This window comes from Tripterygium wilfordii, chromosome 18, assembly GCF_013401445.1.
Source record: "Tripterygium wilfordii isolate XIE 37 chromosome 18, ASM1340144v1, whole genome shotgun sequence".
NCBI lineage: Eukaryota > Viridiplantae > Streptophyta > Magnoliopsida > Celastrales > Celastraceae > Tripterygium > Tripterygium wilfordii.
Window position 1 is genome coordinate 8,841,212 of NC_052249.1, and position 24,950 is coordinate 8,866,161.

The following is a 24,950-nucleotide window of genomic DNA, read 5'->3' on the forward strand; positions in this document are numbered from 1 at the left end:
GTTGAATTAATACAAATCAGAAAGTTCCTCTCTTTTCCTACTTTCGCTCAGTTCTTGATGGATTGAACTAGTAGAAGTTGTCCTCATAATCATGTATTTCCCTTTGTTTAATCGTGCATTTCATCAGTTAGCATCGGAGCATTGCACATTCTTAAAGCATGCTGCCTGTTAGAGAAGTAAAAGGATATGTTAGAGAAGTAAAAGATCTGTATTTCACTATATATTGATTGTGTACAACATGCCTTTATATAGGCGTTAGAAAGGAAAAGTAAGAAAAATAATGTCAATAAAGTAAATCAAAGATGTTGTTGATATCTTTGACAAATTCAAAGATTTTGTTGATTTGTCAAAGATATCATTGATATTTTGCTGATATCTTTGACAAATTCAAAGATTTTGTTGATTTGTCAAAGATATCATTGATATTTTGTTGATATCTTTGACATCCCCCCTCAAACTCAAGTTGGTGCAGTAGAAGTAAGCTTGAGTTTGGAAACTAAGTCTCTGAAACGACCTGGCAGGAGTGGCTTGGTGAAGAGATCAGCAGGTTGGTCATGACGGATCGAGTTTAACACAAGAGGGGGGGGTGAATTGTGTCCCCAAATTCCAATTGGAATCCCTTTTTCAATTTAAACAAATTAATGGCAATTAACAAGTAGCACACAAATTTGGACTCTAATGATTTTCCTAATCAATATTCAATCCAATGCAAGATGTGATACAATATAGTGAATGACCAAATATCAAATAATCAAGAATTGCACAAAACAGATTTTCAAGCAACACACTGCACACAGAATTTTCAACTCAGATTTTACCTATCAAATGATGTCAAAATGCAACGAAATTTTATATGCAATGTCACAACACCTTAATAAACACTATATCAAAATTTCAGATCAAAATTCAAAGTTTAAGGCAGTCTGCTAATCTCGGACAGATTAGGGTTTTGAAAATCCTGCAGTTTGAAACAAGTAGTAAATATAAACAAGTAAACAAAGAAATCAACACAGCGATTTATAGTAGTTCGGAGACCCTTCTCCTACGTCTACTACCTAGATTCACCAACCTAGGATTTTCCCAACTCCACTAAGGTGTGGTTTTAAGAGACCCACAAAACTCCTTACACCAAGGGTTTCTAAGAACTCCCTCAAACTTCAATGTTTACAATTTCCCCTAACAAAGGGAATTTCTCAATGGGATTTTCAGCCAAGGTTCTCACAGGTTACCTCAAAGGTATTTGGTGTGGAACTCTCAAGATTACAGCAACACTCTCAAAGATAGGATTTTAAGAACAAGAGAGGTTTAAATTGTAAGTAAACAAAGCCTAAAGGATATAGGAACTTCCCTTTTGCAAAAGCAAGAGTAGTGAGAAGTCCTTGATTGTAGAGGCTTGTATTGGAGAAGATTGTTGTAGCAAATAGCAAGAAAGCTTGATGATTGATGAACTTGATAGCAAGAGGTTTCTCTCAAGGATAATTTTCAATTTGCTTCTCCAAGTTGTATGAAAGGGAAGATCCTCTTTTAAAGGCAATTCTCTCCTATGCTTGCAGCCATTGGATCAAACTTCAAGAGTTGATCTCTACCATCCATTGCAGCTCCTAATCTTGGTCATTGATGATTTGAGCAAACAAATCTCCACCATAGAGCATATAGACGTTGGAAGCTTGAGAGAAGTCAAGTTGTACCTTTCTTCCATAAGTGTTGTCACAAGCACAACCCTTTGATCAATGTACGTCTTCAAATCTTGACCATTCAAACTCTCTTTAATTCTCAACCATGGATGTAAATTGTACTATGCCATCTTGTCCCTTCATTTTGAATCAAAGACTTCAAAAGTGATCCCTTAGTCAAGGATCTTGTTTGATTGCACCAATCCTAACTTTCTTGGTAGCACATGTCTTGAGTGAAAATGTCAAACAAGAATATATCACTAATGATAGAGAGGACAAGGTTTGTCCCACATGTTTGAAAAGAGTTGTATCTCCATGAAGACCACAACCAATAGCCTCAATGTTTGATTCATTCAACTTGATTAAATGTCTTAGTGGAAAGTTGGCAAATATAGGATTTTTCATTGTTTCCTAGAGCTCCAAGCTCATTCTTAGAAACAGGACTTCGACCACTCTTGAACATACTAAATTCTGAGCCATATGAGATCACAATGATGATTAACCTACAAGGAAATAGGAGATAGAACTCCCCAATTGCATGTAAGCTCAAAGAGCTTCATATAGAGCGCATAGGTTAATTACATTAGAAAAACAACCCAGAAAATTCATATTACTGGATGATAAATCATTTTATATGTATTAGAATGTCCATGTAAAATTTCATAACAATCGGAAATCGTTTGGTCACTCAACCAAGCAATTAGATCACTAATAGTGAAACCGATAAATTCTAAGTGTAAATTCAAAGTCATTTTGCAAACTCAGTGTAAATGACCTTTTCTCTTGAACTTTACTAAATCAAATATGTTCATAGTGATGAAACTAAGATTCACACGAAATTTCATTTAAATCGGAGTTCATTTGGTTCACCACGTTCACAAAGAACACATATGCACAAAATTAGGTAAAACCTAGTTTTGGCGGAATTTAAGCATATGACCAAATATATATGTGATGCACTTAATTTCTCATGAATATAGTCCTAGAACATATATTAAACCTTCTTGTGCATGTGGTTCAAGTTTCAAGTCATTTGGACCTAAGTTGGTTAAGATATGATAATTGGAAAATTGATGCTCTAACTTAGTTCATGTATGTTTGTTTTCAAAACTTAATTTCCAGCACTATCTCAAAAATATATAGTCATTTAAATTCAATTCATATAAATCAAATATTTCTTTAATGTTTCATTATCATTTATAATTGATTTAATATCATCAAAATTAGACATATAGGACCATAGGTCCAACAGGTCAAGGGTAGATATTGAGCAGAGTTGAATAGTTCCCTGTGTGACATGCTGACGAGTAAAATGGCAATCAATCTCAATGTGTTTGGTACGCTCATGGTAAACATCATTGTGAGCAATGTGGATTGCACTTCTATTATCACAAAATAGAGGTGTAGGACTGGGAGATTGAACTCCCATATCTCCAAGAAGCCAACGAAGCCAAACAATTTCTTGAGTGGTAGTAGCAAGTGCACGATATTCAGCCTCCGTGCTCGAACGAGCAACTGAAGTCTGCTTCTTGCTTCGCCAAGAAATGACAGAATCCCCTAACAAGATGCAAAAGCCAGTGGTTGATCGTCTATCAGTGGGATCACCAGCCCAATCGAAGTCAGAGTAGGCGCGCAACTCAAGTGAGGAAGCAGCAGAAAAATGAAGGCCGTAATAAAGAGTTGCTTTGATATAACGCAATATATGAATGACTGCTTCATAGTGGGAAGAGCGAGGAGCTGACATGAATTGACTAACAACATGTACAGCATAGGCTATATCAGGGCGGGTGACAGTAAGATATACGAGACTACCAACCAATTGTCGATAGAGGGTGATATCACTGAGAGGAGTACCATCAGAAGGTTTAAGCTTGATATTAGGTTCCAGTGGAGTAGAAGTAATCTTACTATCTGTGAGACCTGCTCGAGCAAGTAAATCAGAAGCATACTTAGCCTGAGATAAATAGTACCCGGTAGTGTCCGAGAGTACTTCAAGGCCAAGAAAGTAACTTAGAGAACCAAGATCCTTCATCTCAAATTGTTGTTGAAGATATTCCTTAAGATCAGTGATACCAGAATAATCATCTCCTGTAATAATCATGTCATCGACATAAATTAGTAGAAAAACACAGCCTAAGGCTGTCCGACGAACAAAGAATGCTGAGTCATAAGAACTGGATTGAAAACCACGTTGTTGAATAGTAGAGCTAAACTTGGCAAACCATGCGCGTGGAGCTTGTTTGAGGCCATATAAGGCACGACGAAGGCGACAGACTGTATTAGGGGGATGTGAATAGCCAGGAGGAGGTTTCATATAGACTTCTTCAGCAAGATCACCATTGAGGAAGGCATTCTTCACATCCATCTGTGACAATGTCCAACCTCTAGCAGCAGCAATAGCTAACAGACTGCGTACTGAAGTAAGACGAGCAACTGGAGCAAATGTCTCTTCATAATCAATGCGATACTCCTGAGTAAAGCCTTTAGCAACAAGACGGGCTTTGTATCGCTCAATAGAACCATCAGACTTGGTTTTTATTTTGTAAACCCATTTGCAACCAATAGCAGACTTATCTGGTGGGAGAGAAACAAGATCCCAAGTATGAGATTGCTCAAGTGCTTGCAATTCTTCAGACATAGCTTGTTGCCAAACAGGATTAGATTTGGCCTCCGAATAGAACTGAGGCTCATATAAGGTAAGAGTAGTGGCAAAACACTGAAAATCACGAAGTTTAATAGGAAGTTCTCTTACCCGGGTAGAGCGTCGAAGAGTAGGGGAACTGGTAGTGTCTGCAGTAGATCCATCAGACAAGGAAGACAGTTCAGGAGCAGGCAAAGTAATTTGAGTGTCACCTGTATGAGATTCAGAGGGAGATGGTTCATCAGGAAATAGATCAACCATGTTAGTGGGAGAAGGAAGAGATAAGAAATGTGATATTGAGGAGAACAAAGTGTTTTCCAGAAATACGACATGACGAGAAATGCGAAGTCGTTTGGAGATAGGATCCCAACATCTATAACCTTTATGTTCTATCCCATACCCAAGAAAACAGCAAAGACGAGTACGAGGTTCTAATTTAGTGTGTTCATGTGGTTGAAGGAGAACAAAACAAACACATCCAAATACTTTGAGTAAATTGTAGTTAGGAACAGACCCATAAAGACGTTCATAAGGCGATTGATTACCAATGACTGATGAAGGAATCCGATTGATGGTAAACACAGCAGTGAGAGCTGCTTCACCCCAAAAATGTGCAGGACAAGAGGCAGAGATAAGAAGAGCCGGAACAGTATCTAATATGTGTCGATGTTTACGTTCGGCTCTTCCATTTTGTTCGGAAGTACCTGGACAAGAACGCTGACAAATAGTGCCATGGTCATGTAAAATGGTTAAGAATTTAGAATCCTTATATTCCATGGCATTATCAGTGCGAAAAGTTTTAATAGGACATGAAAACTGAGTTTTAATCATCTGAGAAAATTCATGATAGATTGTAGTAAATTCAGAACGAGTTTTCATGAGATAGATCCATGTAAAACGAGAGTAATCATCGACAAAAATTACAAAATATTTGGATCCCCCCATAGAAGCAGTAGGAGAAGGTCCCCAAATGTCAGAGTGCACAAGGTCAAAAGGTGCATGAGAAACAGAATCACTATTATTGAACGATAAAGCAGATTGTTTAGCTAGAGGACAAGTTAAACAATCAAAATGATTATTAGAAACAATTCCCAAATGACCATGAGAAACAAGAGACTGAATACGACTAACAGAAGCATGACCCAATCGAGAATGCCAGAGACTCAAAGAGGAAGCTGGAACTGTGGATGCAACAAACTGATGACACGGGAGAGTAGGATGCAAGGGGTGCAAAGAGATGAGCTCATACAGTCGCCCAACTTTACGGCCTGTCCCAAGCGTCTGTCCCGTCTTCGGATCCTGTACAGAACAGCCAGAAGGAGTAAATAGAATATTAAGACCAAGTTCACATAACTGACCAACGGATAACAGGTTCAAAGTGAGTTGTGGAATAAGAAATGTATTGGACACTGATAGGTTTGGAGTAGATATGTGACCAATATGACTAGCTTTTATCCTTGAACCATTGGCAGTTTGTATAGATGGCAAATGCGAAGAAGAGTGTGTGGAAGTGAAAAGAGTAGAGTCAGCAGTCATATGATTGCAACATGCTGAGTCAAAGAACCATGATGATGATTTACCTGACACAGTGGTGGATGCTGAAATAGAATGGTTACCAGAGTTAGAACGGAATTGATGAAGTAGTGACTCAAGATCACTGGTCAATTGAGTGGTTGTGGGTACATGTTCAGGACTCTCCTGTGCAGTATGATCAGTTGTGGCAGCGGAAAGATGTGTTCTGGAATGAGTGCCCTGAGTTGATCCACCTTTGCTGGGACAATCTTGTTCATAGTGTCTTGGTCCAATTTTGCGACATATGCGACATTTGCGAGTTGGACAAGTAAGTATCATATGACCAGATAGATGACAATATCGACACTTTGAAGAAGTGTCAGCTTTCTTTGTTTGGTGTACCTGAGGAGTGGCAAGTACTGTGTCGACATGTCGTGGTTGACGGATTGAGAGCCGTGTTTCTTCAGAAACAAGATCATCAAGGGCTTGATCAAGAGTGGGTAATGGCTTCTGATGAAGTAAGGCTGCACGAGTAGGCTCAAAAATATCTTGTAAGGCCATAAGAAATTGAATCAGCCGGCGATGGTCTTTATATGTGGTAAAAGCTTTGGCATCTTCAGTATTCTTCCAGACTGGTTCAGTAGGAGTGAGTTGATCCCAGAGAAACTGCATTTGAGAGTGAAAGTCAGTGACAGTTTGTCCGGATTGTTGACGTAGCTGATTGAGATTCTGAATTATCTGATATTGATGAGAGAGATCGGTGGCAGTGTAACGATGAGCAAGATGATCCCAGAGAGTTTTGGCAGTATCAAATCGACCAAAGTGAAGATTGATGGAGGATACTGAAGTATTACGAAACCAAGTGATGATTTGATGATTTTTGCTATCCCAAGTTTCTAAACGTTCAGCAAACTTATCATCAGCTTCATCTTGGGATTGTGTAGGTAGAATGAAATCACCAGTGACATATCGCCAAAGTCTCCTACCCTTGAGAAAGCTGCACATGGCTTGTGCCCATAAAACGTAGTTACGCCCATCTAACACAATGTTGATGGGTTGAGAGATATCTGATTTGTCCATAAGTGCAATAAACAGGTGCAAATATAACAACCAGATCAAGGAATGACGAAAGAAAGGACTGCAGTAGGCAAGAAAGATGAAATAGAATTTGAAGGTGAGAAACTGATATGAAATGGGACAGTGATTACCAAGGCTCCGATACCATGTTAGAGAAGTAAAAGGATATGTTAGAGAAGTAAAAGATCTGTATTTCACGATATATTGATTGTGTACAACATGCCTTTATATAGGCGTTAGAAAGGAAAAGTAAGAAAAATAATGTCAATAAAGTAAATCAAAGATGTTGTTGATATCTTTGACAAATTCAAAGATTTTGTTGATTTGTCAAAGATATCATTGATATTTTACTGATATCTTTGACAAATTCAAAGATTTTGTTGATTTGTCAAAGATATCATTGATATTTTGTTGATATCTTTGACACTGCCCAAGAGACAAGTTGCATGGAGACATGCGACTTCGGAGGAGGTGTATGCAAGGGAGGAAGCTACCCAAAGACAATGCTTAGAACTGATGGAATAGATGAGGGAAACGTTTGCTAGACAGATGGACTTGCTTGCACAACGATTTGATACTGCACAATATCTCCACAAAAATACGACACCGAATTTGTAGGAGGTTGAATATAACAATGACTTCAAAAACATTTTTGGCGACGTGGGCGCAAAGGTAAGAAGACACTTCAAGAATCCTAATCCAAAGTGATGGGAGGCAAGATTACGAGCGAGTTCCAAAGAGACGGACAATCGAATGAGTTCCTAGATTGGGCAACTGCTAAGAAAGAGGGAAAAGAAGTGATAGATTTAACCAAATCCTTCTAGATAAAATTAAGAATCCAAATATTATTTCAAACTTAATTCATACACGTTAAACACAAGCAAATATATACAACTTTCTTTAACAGCCTAACAGTATATATGGTAAACAATCCTATCACTTTGTTTGTTGCACGTTAATCTTCATGACTAGATAACTAGTTGTTGAAGATAAGAGTACTGAAGCTTCTCTTGTGCAAGATCAATGATCTGTAGAGATTTGTTCACTTCTCCGTTTGATGATGTTGATCTGATAAGGACAGGAGTAAGCTTGTAGTTGAACCATCTTTTGTCTTGAGCAAGTCTCACCTGAACCAAACATATCACCAAGTATATCTCACTTTGAACCATTTGAGGACTCATGAGGAACTTCCTTATCTCTCCACTGCCTTATCTCCCCATATTGTAACCTTATCTCTCCATGAAACTTCCTCATCATTGTGGTCCTCATCCATATGATGTTTGGTTTGGTCAGCAGAGGATAATTCGTGGATTTCCTCCCTCAAACGCAGCCGAGGTTGGAGGCTAAGTTTGGTGCGGAAGTATGACAATTGTGCTTTAGACATGGGCTTCGTAAATATGTCGGCCAATTGGTTCGTAGTGGGAACATACTGAGTAATAAGTTGACCAAGTGCGACTCGCTCGCGAACAAAATGATAATCCAACTCAATGTGTTTGGTTCGTGCATGAAAGACAGGATTAACAGTCATATACAGGGCGCTCATGTTGTCACAAAATAGTATTGGTGGTCTGCGGATTGGAACTTGCAAATCCTTCATAAGAAATGTGAGCCAAGTAAGCTCAGCAGCTATATGAGCCATGGCGCGATATTCCGCTTCCGTACTAGAGCGAGCAACTGTAGTTTTTTTTTTGCACACCAGGAAATGATATTGCTGTCAAGGAATGTACAGTATCCTGTCATGGAACGACGCGTGGAAGAACATCCAGCCCAATCTGCATCAGAGAAAGCACATAAATCAAGTGTAGTGTTAGACGAGAAATGTAACCCATACTCAATCGTTCCTTTAATGTAACGTAAAACACGTTTGGCCATTTTGAAGTGTGCAATTGTAGGGGCATGCATGAACTGAGAGATATAGTTGACACTGTACGAAACATCTGGGCGGGTTAGGGTGAGGTATTGAAGTGCCCCTACAAGGCTCCTGAAATGGCTGGGATCAGGAACAATCATGGTGGATTGGAGACCTTTTGTTTTGGACTCAATGGGCGTATGCATCGGTTTACAATCATGCATGCAAGCTTTTTCTAAAATGGTTGATGCATAGTGAGTCTGTGACAAATGTAAGAGGTCGGCAGTAGGTGTGACTTCGATTCCAAGGAAGTGATGTAGTGAACCCAAGTCTTTCATAGCAAACTCGTGACTAAGAATTTCAATGAACCTATCTACTAGTTGAGTGTTTGAACCTGTTAGTAGCATGTCATCAACATAGAGTAGTAAAATTAGTGTCTCGTTAGTCGTGTGAAATACAAAGAAAGAAAGATCAGCCAAGCTACAAGTAAAGCCATAATTTAATAGAAAATTGCCGAATCTATCAAACCAGGCTCGTGGGGCTTGTTTGAGGCCGTAGAGAGCTTTTTGGAGCTTGCAAACATGATTAGGATAGCTGGAGTTAGTCATTCCAGGAGATTGCGTCATGTAGATGTCCTTGGTTATGTAGCCATGCAGAAACCCATTTTTCACATCTAATTGGCGGATATGCCATTGTTGAACGAGAGCAACTGTAATGACCATGCGGATGGTACCAGGTTTGATGACTGGAGAAAAGGTCTCCGTGTAATCGACTCCATCTATTTGATGATAACCCTTGGCAACCAATCGGGCCTTGAGACGATCTAGTGTACCATCAGCCTTGAGTTTCGTCTTGAAAACCCATTTGGACCCAATAACATGCATATTTGGTGTGCGAGGAACCAGCTGCCAGGTTTTATTGGCATGAAGAGCTTCAAGTTCGTTGGACATAGCTTGAGTCCAACCAGGATGAGAGAGTGCAGACCGAACACTTTTGGGTTCACGTGGGACAGTTGGATGAAAGGTAATGAGGGCATACTTTGGATTTGGCTTGACAATTCCAGCTTTTCCCCGTGTGATCATGGAATGAATACCAGAAGGGACTGATGGCAAGGAAGTTTCCTCTGTCCCAGAGCTGTCTTGCATAGCGGAAGGTATTGTAGCAGTTGAGACATGTGTTGGCAGAGGTGAGGATGGTATTGAGGTCTCCTGGAAGCTTGCTGGTGGTGAGGCGTTAACAAGGTTGGATTGGTGTTCTGCATGTGTTGGACCGGATAGACTATCCAATGATGGCACGGGACAGGCTGGTGGTGAGTGTGGTATTGAGGCCTCCTGGAAGTTAGGTGCATTCTGAGTAGTAGCAGTAACGAAATCTCGGAGAGGAGTAGTGGGTTGAGAGAGTGCGGTTGGTGTGGAACAACTTGGATCAATAGAAGTGGATTGATCATTCACCGTTGAGGTACTTGGTGTTTCATCACTTTGAGGTGGTGTTTGGCTAGGTTGATAAGAGTACAGGTGTGAGGCAGAAGGATGCACGGGTGCTAAACTTTCATCACTAGTATCCATTGTTGCTAGCCATTGATCAAAGATGTGTTGGAGTTGATCAGAGGAAGGAGCTGAGCCATTGACCTTGTGTTGTTTGTAAGGAAAAGTCAACTCATCAAAGACAACATGTCGAGAAATGAGCATCTTTTTACTTTGAGGATGGTAGCACTTGTACCCCTTGTGATGTGGGTTGTAGCCTACAAACACACACAAAGCACTTTTAGGATCAAACTTATTTTTTCGTGTATCCCAAATGTATGGGAAGCATTTTGAGCAAAATACTCGTAGTGTGGAATAGTAAAAATGCTTGGCATATAACTTAAAGAACGGAGTGTCAAAGTTTATACCAGACGATGGTAGACGATTGATCAAGAAAACTGCTGTACTAAATGCTTCAACCCAGAGAGATAAGGGCAAGCCACTATGAAAAAGCATTGTCATACCTAGTTCTCGGATTACACGATGTCGCCGCTCAACCATCCCTGTTTGTTCAGGTGTATAAGGACAAGACAATTGATGGATAATAACCTTGTGAGATTAAGTGTGATCTCAATTTATTATTCACAAATTCACCCCCACAATCGGAGTGAAAAAATTTTATTTTTTTGTTGAATTGACGATCAACATATTTTTCAAAATCAAGATAGGCACTCACGAAATCATTTTTAGATGTAAGAGGAATAAACCAAGTATATCTTGAATAATCATCTACTAGACAAGCATAATAACGAAAATTTCTTGAAGATAAAATAGGTGCTGGTCCCCATAAATCACAAGAAATTTTATCAAACATTTCAGCACTAGAATTTTTAGATAATTGAAATGGTAATTTACTGAGCTTGCCTAATTGACAACTATCACAGAAAAATTGTGATTTATTCAAACCTAAAACATTAATAGCTCATTTGTTCTTTAGGAAAACTAAGGTACCCAATTGTGGATGTCCCAGCCGTTGGTGCCAAACCTCTGCAGTTCCAGACTTAAACCGATTGGAAAAATAAGCTTCAGGTGGGTTGTGCAGAACATATAAATCACCCTTGCGCTTGCCTGTAATCACCTGTTGACCTGTCTCTCATTCCTTAACACAAAATCCAACATTAGAAAACTCAAGATTTAAAGGGTATTGACTGGTCAATTGACTTACAGAAAGTAAGTTTTTCTTTAAATCTGGCACATGTAATACTTGAGGTAATCGTAGGGCTACATTATTTCCTTGTATACTTGATTCACCGATACCTTTAATAGGCAAAGGAGATCCATCTCCTACCAAAACAGAATCAAAACCAGTATAATGTTGTAGATTTTGGAGTAAACCGAGGTTACCTGTCATGTGGTTAGAGGCACCGGTGTCAGTGGTCCATTCTGTGTCAGTAACTGTGTTATCCAATGTGAGTGTGGCAAGGGCATGAGGAAGCTCCTGATTCTAATTTTGATTGGCAAGTTAATTCCACCAACAGATTTTGGAGACATGTCCTGCTCTTTTGCAATGGGTGAAAACTTCATTTCTATACAACTCTCTTTCAATTGGTGTCATTCTCCTACAGCCAGGTGGAGGTGGCCTTCGTGGTCCTTGTTGTTCATATCCCGAGTTAGGCATCTGATTTCGGGAGCCATACTGCATAGATTGCCCTCCTTGAGCGTAAACCACGACCATCACTGGAAAATTGATTAGAGGATTGGCGACCCCCTTTCGAATTTTTGTGTCCATATGAGGCAGGAGATCCATGCATGTTGTTCTGTTGTTTCTGTCCAAAAAATGCATAAGATGTACCAGAACCATTTAAAGTGTCTAGGGTACTCACATTGTTTTCGGGAACTAGTAGGTTCCACTGATCATGGCATTGCAACTGAGATACAAGCTCTGAATATGTTGGACGTGGTGGACGCATCATAGTGGTGATGAATTGCTTGTAATTTGGCCCGAGACTTGATAAAAGGTAAAAGACTTTGTCATTATCTTGAACTAGTTTTCCAATTGCAGCTAGACTATCACAGATTGCTTTGAAATTCTGTACATGATCTCCGGTTGATGTATTGTCACTTTTGCGAAGAAATGAAAGTTGATGACATAGTGAAAATTCTCTTTCCTGAGAATCTTGTGCGTATGCACTTTTCAGAGAAGACCATACCAATTGAGTAGTTTCAAGCCCTATTACCAAACCAAGTGCTTCCTTTGTGAGTGTAGCAATGAGCCATCCACGGAGTGTACGATCTGCCTTCCTCCATTTGACATAATCAGGATTTGATTCAGTACTTGTCACAGGTTCTCCTTCTTTGCCATCAGCATCAATAGATTTCTTGATGACAATTATTGTAGAAGGTGGTCCATCTGCTGTAAGATGATCCACAAGGTCTTGACTTTCAGCAAGAGCTAATGCTTGTTCTCTCCAGGCAGGGTAATTTGACAAATCAAGATGTTGGGTAATAAAATTGCTGATGTTGAGGTTTTGGTAAGCCATGATGGGAGATTCGTATTCTGTGTTTGAATGTTTGAAAATTGAGACAAAAAAAAAAAAGTGTGTGAACTTGAGGAAAAGAAATTGAGGGGCTGTGTATGTGAGTTTGCTGATGTGTAGCTGCAGTGTTTGTAAAACGTGAGAGACTGGTTGTGAAAGAAGGAATTTTGAAGAAATTGAAAGTCTGATAACTGGCTTGTGTTTAACAATGGCTTCGATACCAAGATAAAATTAAGAATCCAAATATTATTTCAAACTTAATTCATACACGTTAAACACAAGCAAATATATACAACTTTCTTTAACAGCCTAACAGTACATATGGTAAACAATCCTATCACTTTGTTTGTTGCACGTTAATCTTCATGACTAGATAACTAGTTGTTGAAGATAAGACTGAAGCTCTCTTGTGCAAGATCAATGATCTGTAGAGATTTGTTCACTTCTCCGTTTGATGATGTTGATCTGATAAGGACAGTAGTAAGCTTGTAGTTGAACCATCTTTTGTCTTGAGCAAGTCTCACCTGAACCGAACATATCACCAAGTATATCTCACTTTGAACCATTTGAGGACTCATGAGGAACTTCCTTATCTCTCCACTGCCTTATCTCCCCATATTGTAACCTTATCTCTCCATGAAACTTCCTCATCATTGTGGTCCTCATCCATATGATGTTTGGTTTGGTCAGCAGAGGATAATTCGTGGATTCTTCTTAGAGTTCATGGATGAACAAGATGAAGAATTATTGTCGCCAATTTTTGATAATTATCCAAATACAGATCTGCTACTGCAAGAAGAGATCAAGGAAGAAATAATGAGGACAAATCCGACATTATTCAAGTAGCATATCTCGACCATATTATGATGCATGTTGAATTAGTTGTTTTGTCATTCTAGATTGGTTTAACATAAAGTACTCTTCGGTCCCATTGATACTTGAAGTTGAGGGTTCAAGGATGTATTAGTCAGAGACATGCTTTATTATATCAGTGATGTTATTCCCGAAAAGAGTTTTGCTACTACAAATCTTCAAAACTTGAGTTCAAGTTTTCTCTAACAAGGGGAGGCTGATGTATAGTGAAGGCCCTCAAGCGCATGGACAAATCACTTGAGCTACTGTGTGGCAAATTAGTACGACTCTGCACCCTCGTATTAGTCGCCCGAGCAAAAGGTGTGCCACTGAAGCGAGAAGTCATGTTTGTCGCATCTAATTGCGATATTCCTATAATATCTATTACCATGCCCAACCACGTCTGTGCCAGCTCCAAAACCATAGAAAGAAGCATGGCCATGCCTATTTTTCTCAATAAACATAATAGCAAAGGCACATGCCATTACCGAAGAGGAGATTACACATAAGAAGGGATAAACAATACCAGACTTGGAGTCATCATGCTGTAGATGAACAATACCGTAATAAAGTTTAGAAAGACAGGCATTTAACAAAATAAACCGGAGTCCATGTTGAGAAACCATGATGGTAGGTCTAATATACATTACGGCGTGAAACTTGACATTCATAGCTTCAAAAATTTCCCATGTATCCCGTACACAGTCCATGAAAATAAACCTGACAGGATTCAAATAAATATTTCAGTTGAATATTAAGTTGAGATTAGCAATAGGAGGAAAAGGCTTTCAGATAATTCCAAGTACCCCCTCTCCAGTCACTCATGCAGTATATTAATCGCATCTATGAAAAGAAGCCTAAAATCTCAGTTCAATTCAGCAACATAAAAAATGTGTCATATATTTCTGAGATGAGTAATAAAGGCAAAGTTCATGGACTAGGATATGAATGCACAGCTTTACCAGCAATAGATACTTAGGAACTGGAGGCTTGCTGAGAATCAGACCACAACATCAGAGTAGCCAAAAGTGCCATTGTAGCAGTTTCAACTCGCAAACGATGTGGCCCGAGCCCAACAGGTATAGCTCCTGCGTCCATCATCATATTCACCTCTTTCTTAGTGAAGTCTGAATCAAACGCCAACATAAAGCAACATAAGCTTTCATTTCCCAACCAAAATATATAGCCTAAATTACAAGGTGTTTGAAGCTATGTCAGAAGATAAAAGGAAATACTTAACTTATCAAAAAGAATCATGACACAACTAATTCCTACGGCTGAAAGTTCAAAATTAGGCCACCAGAAAAGTTGTCTAATTTATATTTTGAATGCGCCAGTATAGGGACGTATTCAGTGATAGCACATTGCTATCGCATCATCATCATCATCATCATCCAAGCCCTTATCCCAAAAATTTGGGACCGGTTACATGAATCTATGAGAAAATCAACAGGAATCCAATTTGTGTATTCGCATTTCTATCTAGGATCATAAATGAATCATAATCCATGTCTTTTGGGATTCCCGTTGATGAAAGTATACATTAGAAAATATAAATCCAATTCAAGAACAAAAGCCTTCAATGATTCAATCTGTATAGAGTCGATAAAGAGAGCACCCAAATACCAAAAAAAGCTTGAATGTTAATGTCAAGGAATCTACAGATGTTCATGGATTCACATGCCCAATGTAGTTCAATCACATTTTGAGTGTACATTTGAAAAGGTACAACCAATCTACCAATTTATTCTTCTAAAACATGGAAGTACTTGAGATTAGGGACATTTCATGTGTGTACCTCACCTACGCCCAAGAAAGAAGAAAGAAAAGTTACAAGTTACCAGTAGAAGAAATAGGATGGTGTCCGTAAAAAGTCATACCAATACTTGTAAGCGAGAATATTTTTAGAAAAGATGAAACTAATTACCATATATACATGGCTTTAAATATTTTTAAAAAAAAAAACCCAGTATAACTACCAACAGGAGACCTTTTGTTTCCTTTCAAACAAGTCCTGGTATACCACCAATATCCAGAAAAACTGAAGATTGTGTCTCCAATTACAAAATCACACATAACCCCACCTACATGAAAAAATTCTGCATTCCCCGATAAATCTTTATGAACAGCACTCAGTAACAACTAACTACATTTCAATATCTTATTTTCAAACAAACTATTATAAAGAAAAATATAGTATCAATATTTCAATGCCTAGTCCTTCATTTGTAAGGTAAAACCACCTGTAATGCACATAGTCATCTACGTGGGATGCCAAGAGATATGCCATATGGGACCCAAAATCATCACAACTTGAATAACTTTAAGTGCCCCCTTCAATTCAATATTTTCTTTTCTTATTAAACTGCTTCACTCCAGCAATCAAATAACATTATAGCAATTAAGAATAAGGTCAAGCTTGTGCAACAAAACCTTTCAAGTTTTCCATGGCTGCTAGACAAATGTAAGAACAAGAATAACTCAGAACGACTGACAACATTACCTTAAATCACTGTTCTATTCACAAAAAATACCTATGTACATGCAGCAAAAGATAACGACAATAGCAGTTATGATGTGTACTGACCCCCTTCTGGTCCCACAATTATCAGCCCACTACTTTCCTTTTTTGAAGAAGTCAATATGCTAACAACAGGGGTAGCTTCCGCAACTGCTACGAGCGATATCTTGGACTCTTCAACCTTTGTAGTGTGAACAAAAGAGTTCAAATTTCAATAATCTCAGTAAGGAAGAAATCAAACCATTCATTTATCTTGAAGCATATCATTTGCAAATCAATGGGAAGTTAGGAACCCTAGAATACACAAAAGCTGTCGATTTACATACAAAAACCAATAAAATTCAACAAAAAAATCCCCTACACCTATAATCAGAAATGTTTTTAAGTCAATTCACAGTTTAGGTCAATAGCACATCAGTCATATGCTGTACTGTAGCATCACTCGGTAATGTTTCAGGCATATTGATAACCAATACCATTGTAAATGCAAACAAATTAATTGTTAAAGTAGGGAGAAGAACTGAGAACGCACAAGAGGTAAAAGGCCATCAATTTTTGTAGGAGGATTTAGAATCATTTCATGCAGCCGTTGACCTGACAGCGATCAACATGGTAAAGAAATGAACAAAAATGAAATTAGATATGTAACTTCAGATATTCTCTTCTTAAAGAGATATATATTGACATGAACCTCAATATCCAGAAGCAAATATCTATCCAAATCCACTTAAAATGCACATTAAGAACATCACTGGATCGAATATTTACATTGTTTAGCTGCCGCTAAAATAACCCGTTGCAATCTGTCTAATCGATTGTCTGACATTGAAGGAGAGCGTTCTGTCAAAAGAGGGGTCACACTAGAAGCCCCCAGCTCCTGTGGCAGAAACAGAAAGCAGGGGCATAAGCAATTTTGAGAGGGAATGGCTAAAGTACTAAACAGAAGATGTCCACAAAACATTTAGGGAATACTGCGCATTTCTCGACAAGCCAGTCAGCTCGACCACCCTTTAGAGTACCTAAACAGGAGCAAATCTTTCAGCATCATACGGAAAATCAACATGCTTTACCTACTGTATAGACTACTTCAACTAAAAGACCCAAAACTCACCAAAAGCTGCAAATACATGCCACTGTGTGCTCTGAGGAAGAGCTACTTTTGGATCTAGCATAGCAACAAAATCAAGTCCCGAGCGATCAATATTCTGGATGCACCCTTCCACGAGACCTCCTTTACCATTGAATAGCTCCACCCTTGCAGAGCATTATTTGGCTTAATTAGAAGCTGTAATTAATAGGCTATCTAAATCAACTCAAGCGTAACAAGTCTCCACATGCAACTTGTTCAAACCTTCACTCCAACTACAGACTTTACCCTTGTGTCCCGCATTAGTTGGAAAATCAAAGACATGTCATTAGAATTCAAGCTATCTGATGTTAATCACCAGAAAATGCTTGAGGCAAAGGATAATTCTTGGTGCAACAAGATAGTCATGTTATTTCGGTGTAAAATGGCAACATAGCATGTTCATGTATCAAAACCAACGACACATTTATGAACATTAAAAACATTGGGAGAATTGCAGCGAAAGCAATAAGTGACCAATGAAATTAATGATGCACTTACGTTGCCACCGATGGCAAAACCTTAACAATGAAGATTTCTTCTCATAAAGTATTCACCAAATAGCCCAAGGTGGTGCCGCCTTTATACATTCAAATAATTTTATATGGTTGTATTTTAAAGCAGGGCATGGATAATAAAAAGTCTCTGAGGAAAGTCATGCATAAAGAAGACATCTACCTTAAAGAACCCGTTTAGGACTTTACCATTACAAAACAACCCAGGTTCTAACAAAATTAGTGGGAGGAGGGGGAAGAAGAAAAGGCCAGTTCAGCATTTGGGCATCCTTACCATAGAACAAAGAAATCAAAGACATCCTAAAAGTTAGATAGAGCATAGTTTAAGAATAGCAACAAGAAAAAGATGAAAAATAGTGGAATTCTGAAAGTTCCTTTCCATATTTCACGTAAACAATTTAAATGAGTCACTTCCATGATTAAGCCGCAAGTGGTCAAACGTTTAAAGAAATGTGCTTCAATCCGAACATTCTTTGCTTTCTGTTTCCCAATCATCATTGACTGTTTCAAATTCCATGCCAGTTTATTGATTATAAGAACAGACAAATTTTCCAAGAGTATCACTGCTAGTGCAAGGTAAACATCAAAATGAGACGACTAAAATCAATGTCATTTATGGTACCTATCTTCTGTACTTAACCTCAGAACTTTGGTCATATGCCAGAATTCATCACCTTGGACGCGAATAGCAGCCCCCTGCTTTTACAGAAACAAATAAGAACAACTTGCACAATCAACTTAAGATAAAGAGATTGTGCTCAGCCTCAACATACATGTATCGTACGAATATATATATATATATATAAATATATATATAAGAGAGCGTGAGTGCCTTGGAAGAGGGAAGAACGGGAGAGAAGAAGCGAGGAAGACCACCACGAGACTGGTTCGAGTAATCTGAAGACGAGAATGCACGGAGGCTTAGGGCTTTAAACGCCGAACGGTTCAAAAACTCCGCAAAAGGGGATCGAGCTGGTGCTAGGGCTTGTAATTGCATTTGCTAAAAATCGAATCTCAAAATCTGCAACGCACAGTTTTGATATGGGAACTTGAAAGAACGCTTTTCTTCTTGCTGTATTGTGTTTATGCCTTGAGCCAAGGTGATAAAATTCTTTCCGATCGGCATGATTCAATTTAGGGTTTTTTTAAAAATAACCCTCGTTAATAAATAATTTTTAAATTTAATCATTCTTTTCAAAACACTTAAATATAACCCTTTTATCAGTGGAAAAGACATTCATATCCTTTCACGTCTTTTCATGTATCACCTCTCTCTTGAAACCCTAAAAATGGTTTTCCCTCCTAAAAGCACTCCTCTCCCTCTACGAAACCACTCTCTCTCTCCTTCAAACCCAGTAAAACCACCCATTTATACCTCTTTCATTCAAAATTTGTCACAGATCTAGTGAAATCCATATGTCAAAGCTCAAATCTTCAAGGTTGAAGTATCGGGACGTCTAAGCTCCGTAAGCTGCCATAGCGACGTCTTCGAAGACGCAAACAAGCCTAAAGTCGGCAACGCAAGCTCCGTATTCGTTCCCGTAGAACATATAAGTGCTCACCGTCTTCGCTAAGTGTCCAACCCTTCGTCTCCTACTTCACCGAGTCTGCATTTTACCGCACAACATTTTGTGCTCAAAGATCTTGTCATTTAAGTCGAGAAGGAAGATAACACTAAACTAAGGTTAGTGTAGTGCATTTTATGAGTTACTATACCAGTACAAATATTTCGTTGATAAATGCCTTTTCGTTGATGTGACACAAATTTTTCGTTGGTTACTTCGTTTGTTTTCGTTTAACTCGGGCAATTTTTTCGTTGATAAAACATTTATAGGGTTGATAATATCACGATTTCAATGAAGGGGGTTTCTCACCCAACAACTTTAACCATGACTAGATGCATAGCGCAGAAGATGATTCGACCAGTCAAAAAATATAAGGTTGAAGACATAATGAATAGGATGGTTAGACCAGTCGTAAATGGCGGAAAGTTTACACTTACACTTCACCATTCTGGGATTCTTCAATTCTTTCCAGGAATATCAACTCGTGTGAAGTACGTTGGAGGATTCATAGACGAATTTAATTGTGACCCTTCTTCGATGTCCATGTTTGACATTGAATTGTATCTTGAGGGTTTAGGGTATGAAACATATTATGAGTGCTACTACCAGGTATCAGGTATCAAAGATCTAGAACATGGACTTCGGATATTGAAGAACAACTGCGATATAAGAGATACAGTTAATGGATACGAATGTATCAACGTCTTTGTTTCCCACAAATATTCAAATGATGAGGAGCCCAAGGCAGATATGGCAGAGGATGTCATATAAACTGTTCAAAAGGCAGCAAATCTCGATGAATAATAGCAACTTTATGGTTATCATATTAGTTCGTTGCTGGGTTTGTAGTTTTGTTATTAGGTTCTGTTAGTGTAATAAAAACACCAGTAAATATATTTCGTTGCTAAACTTGTGTATTTTCGTTGCTAAACGTGTATATTTTGGTTGCCAAACGTGTGTATTTTCGTTACTAAACGTGTGCATTCTCATTGCTAAAGGTATGTATTGTCGTTGATATCAGACAGGTTTTTTAGTTGATAACTGTTTTACTTTTCTTAAATCATACCAATTGCAGGTATTTCGTTGATAACTGTTTTACTTTTCGTTGCTAAACATGTATAATTTATGCATGTTTCGTTGACAAATTGTATGTTTTTGGTTTTTAATTTTTCACATGCAAGCTTTGGTTGATAACCCCGTTACTTTTCGTTGAATTTTTTGGTTGAATACTCACTTATTTTGTGATTCAGAAATGGAAGAGATTAGTATATTGGTTCGTTATTGTGGGTCTTGGAAAAAGGTTGGTCTCAGTTATGCATATAAAGGTGAGAAGAGTAAGGGCATGATCATTCCAAATGATATTTCCTACAACCAATTATTGGATATGGTGTATGAATTGACCAATATCGATCGTCGGACACATAACATCCAATTGAAGTATATTTTCAATGTCCATGGTCCAACTGAACCTGTTGAGATTGAAGGTGACAGGGATGTTCATTTTTTTGTAAGATGCAACAGCGACAAGAACATACCTGGGACATCTCTATGCATTTCAAACACTGATAGAGAGGTATATGATGATGATACTGAGGTAAATTTTGAGTTAAATGATGATCGATATGATATTACAGATACAGAATTGTTTGATGAACCCGACATAGTTGGATTCAGTCGGAACATTGATGATCGTAACGAACCTAAGATAAATATATCAGAAGTTAACGTCAATGATCATACAACTGCCCAGGAAAATTTTTCTTCTGAGGGTAATGCTGGATTTGTCGGTTCTAATTCAATTGGTGCGTCACAAAGGTGTGGTAATATGATCTCACCTGTTGTACATGATGATTCATATGCTGTTTTGAAAGTCGGAGAAATATTTCCAGACAAAAAGAGTTTGTTTAAAAAGCTATGCATGCATGCGCTTCATTTGCACTTCGAATTCAAAGTGGCAAAATCGACAAAAACTCTTTTTGTTGTTAGATGCAAAGTAAGTGAATGCAAGTGGTGGCTTCGAGCAACAAGAGTTGAGGACATTTGTTTTTTCGTGATAAAGGTATATCGTGACAAACATTTGTCTTCTTCTTGTTTTGAATTTCATGAAGCTCGACAAGCAACAGGTTGGGTTGTGGGGGAATGCATTAAGTCTAAATATGAGGGGGTTAGTTGCATTTATAGACCAAATGACATTGTCAAGGATTTTGAGAGAGTGCATGGAGTTTCAATCACTTATGGGAAAGCTTGGAGGGCTAGAGAAAGTGCCCTACATTCATTGCATGGTATGCCAGAACAATCTTTTGCTAAACTTCTCTCTTTTTTTGCACTATTGGAATCAAACAATCCAGGAACAGTAACACATATTGAGTCGGATTCTATCAATCGATTCAGCTACTGTTTCATGGCCATTGGACCATCATTAAGAGGTTTTCGTACTTGTATAGGACCTGTAATTTGTGTTGATGGAACTCATTTGAAAGGTAAGTATTTTGGAACATTATTTGTTGCCACATGTTTGGATGGAAACAACCAGGTTTATCATTTGGCTTTTGGAGTAGGGGATTCAAAAAATGATGATGCGTGAACATGGTTCTTTGAAAAATTGAATGGAGCTATTGGAAGCATAGATTCACTTGTTTTTATCTCGAACAGGAATGCAAGTATTGAAAAAAGTATCCGGAGAGTTTTTCCAGAGGCCATACAAGGTGTTTGCTTGTATCACCTTGGTCAGAATTTGAAGTCTAAAAAGTTTAGTGATTCCGTCATCCTTGTATTCTACAAGGCAGCAAAGTCATACGATAAGGTGGAGTTTCACCATATCATGAATCAAATACGCAGATTCGATGCAGGTAATGTTTTCAAGTATTTAAGTGAAGCTGGTTTTGAGAAATGGTCTAGGACTTATTTTCCTGGACAACGGTATAACATCATTACAACAAATATTGTTGAATGCTTAAATGGAATATTGAGGGATGCTCGAACCTTACCTATTGCAAAGTTGATGGATCATCTGCAATCTTTATTACAATAATGGTTTCATGAGAGACGATCAATAGCTCTTGAAATGAACGGTGAACTGACTGACTATTACGATAAAGTTACAGAAGAAAGAAGGAATAGGTATGTAATGTAATTTAATTCTCATTGATAACGTTGATAATTTTCGTTGATGATTTATTTATTTTGTTTAGAATTTTGTTATTTTGGTTGATAAAACTTTGAAAATTTTTGTTGATGAGTTATGTATTTCGTTTAGAATTTTGTTGTTTTAGTGGATAAAATTTATCGTTGATAACTTTGATGATTTATATATTTCGTTGAGAATTTTGTTATTTTGGTTGAATAAATGTTTCGTTGATAAATATTATTTTTTGTTAACTACTTATTTTTTTCTCGTTGACTACTATAATTTTATCGTTGATAATTAAAAATTGTCCATTTTTCAGGGCTAGAGTCATGACTGTGGAGCCTATTAGTATAAATACTTTTCTTGTTAAAGACGGTGATGATGGAGGCCAACTGGATTTGGCCAGCAAGACTTGCTCCTGCAGAGTTTTTGACATTGACCATATACCTTGCGTCCACGCTTTTGCAGCATGTAGAGTTAGAAAATTATCAATAATTTCATTGTGTTCGCAATATTATCATACTGACATGCTGCTACTAGATACGCAGAACCAATCAACCCTGTTTTGAACACAGAAACTAATGTTCTGACTGAGGAAGTGAGGGTTGTGTTACCACCAGAAACCAGGAGAAAAAGTGGACGACTAAAGAAACGTCGAATTCCATCATCCGATGAGCAAATACAAAAAAAGAAAATGCAATCGTTGCAAATAAGATGGTCACAACCGTCAAACTTGTAGTGAGCCCATTTGTTTACACCCTAGCATGTCAACACAATGAAAATTATGTTTGAACTTGGTCATTGGTTTTTATTTGTTAGGGTATCTCATGTTTCGTTGATAACTATTATTCGTAACGTTAATTACTCTAACTGTTTCTGTTGGTAGTTATATGTTATGATCCATAGTTTTTCGTTGATAACTATTATTCGTAACGTTTATTACTCTAACTGTTTCCGTTGGTAGTTATATGTTATGATCCATAGTTTTTCGTTGATAACTATTATTCATAACGTTTATTACTCCAATTGTTTCCGTTGGTAGTTATATCTTATGGTCCATAGTTTTTCGTTGATAACTATTATTCGTAACGTTGATTACTTTAATTGTTTCCGTTGATAGTTATATGTTATGGTCCATAGTTTTTCGTTGATAACTATTATTCGTAACGTTGATTACTTTGGTAAATATAGAATATCATATATATAAATGAAATAATTACAGTTGTATATATTAAATACAGATAATATGTTAGTGAAATAGTAATTACATTTCCATCATACCCATTTTTCATGTCTCGACGGCAAATTTTTCCTAATAAATCTCATGTCCTTAGGTTTCAAAATGGTCATGTCCTTATCGGCTGAGAGAATCTCTATGAATTTTATACAGAACATGCCGCAGTCCGAACTGAACGAAAAAGGAAGCGAAATTAGATCAATTATTGATTAGAAGAATATTTATTAAAGGAATAAAAAACCTTACCCATTTTGTTGTTGAGGAACTTCAGGTTGACGCTCTATGGTCCATGGAGATTCATTGTCGATGACGTTAGCCCGCTTCAGCATCTTGGGGATCAATGTTGCAATGGATTTCATTTCATTATTAAATGTCTCCTGTCTAGTGTGTTTGATAAGTGAATCATAACAAATGATCCTTTTTTTTTGAAGGTCTATCACACCAGCAGCCCAATGATCAACAGTTATATTAATTGGGAAATAAACCTTATCCAAATTGGACCAAGAGACCATATTTGCCTTAGATCCGTCAACAAAATGCAGTAGAAGATCATCACGGTCCCAATGTGAAGGCTCAGCGTTCTATTCGTGTAATTTGTAACGGATGTTGAGATATGTCTGGAAAAAAAATTATATTGAAATTGTCAACGAAAAAATATTTATGTTATAAACGAAAGAGTGTATCTTATAAATGAAAAGTGTAATATAAATGTCAACCTAAACATAGATAAAATCAATGATAATTAAAACACTTACATGGAAAGGTGTATCCATAATCGCACATTTTTGTCTGAAAATATCAATATTCTCAGACATTCTTTTACGAATGAACTCCAATACAACGTTAAGATGCTGCAGAACATATTTATATCATTATAAGAAATAAAATAAGTTTATCAACCACAAACACCAAAACCAATACAGTTATCAACCAAATCTATATGCATATATCAACCTATAATTAATTCACATATAACGACAACCATTGGATATCAACCTAGGTAGAAGCAGTACTCAACGTAAAAGTAATTCAGTTATAAAAAAAATTTAAAAATTTTCATTAATATAATAACTAATGTATAAATTTCTATGTCATTAATAGAAAAAGTAATGTACAAATTAAGAGTTATAAGTGCGTACCGTATCTAATAGCCACTTGTTTTGGTCCATGATTGTATCAAACCAATCCTTTTTTGCATCAATTATTTTTAGATCAATTATCTTATCCTGATTGATGAGATTCTTATAGAATTCAT

The 24,950-nt window shown here is 37.5% G+C and overlaps 2 protein-coding genes across 3 annotated transcripts; both read right to left on the bottom strand.

The window, feature by feature from the left end:
* Nucleotides 1–107: 107 nt before the first annotated feature.
* On the bottom strand, nucleotides 108–4,130 carry LOC119983437 (uncharacterized mitochondrial protein AtMg00810-like). Its single transcript, XM_038827117.1, has 2 exons — nucleotides 2,912–4,130; nucleotides 108–165 (listed from the first exon to the last, which is right to left on the bottom strand). The coding sequence occupies exons 1-2, from the start codon at nucleotides 4,036–4,038 to the stop codon at nucleotides 108–110; spliced, it is 1,185 nt and encodes a 394-aa protein (XP_038683045.1). The 5' UTR covers nucleotides 4,039–4,130.
* A 9,897-nt stretch (nucleotides 4,131–14,027) lies between these two features.
* Nucleotides 14,028–18,878, bottom strand: LOC119983978 (ribosomal RNA small subunit methyltransferase E). 2 transcript variants are annotated; one of them, XM_038827719.1, is made up of 9 exons: nucleotides 18,599–18,878; nucleotides 18,389–18,462; nucleotides 17,237–17,379; nucleotides 17,098–17,144; nucleotides 16,894–17,002; nucleotides 16,658–16,719; nucleotides 16,192–16,306; nucleotides 14,567–14,731; nucleotides 14,028–14,324 (listed from the first exon to the last, which is right to left on the bottom strand). In XM_038827719.1, the coding sequence occupies exons 1-8, from the start codon at nucleotides 18,761–18,763 to the stop codon at nucleotides 14,580–14,582; spliced, it is 867 nt and encodes a 288-aa protein (XP_038683647.1). In that variant the 5' UTR covers nucleotides 18,764–18,878; the 3' UTR covers nucleotides 14,028–14,324; nucleotides 14,567–14,579. The 2 variants fall into 2 exon arrangements, with proteins under 2 accessions (XP_038683647.1, XP_038683648.1); XM_038827720.1 differs by lacking the exon at nucleotides 14,028–14,324 and having other exon boundaries at nucleotides 14,597–14,731; nucleotides 16,139–16,306.
* Nucleotides 18,879–24,950: the final 6,072 nt, after the last annotated feature.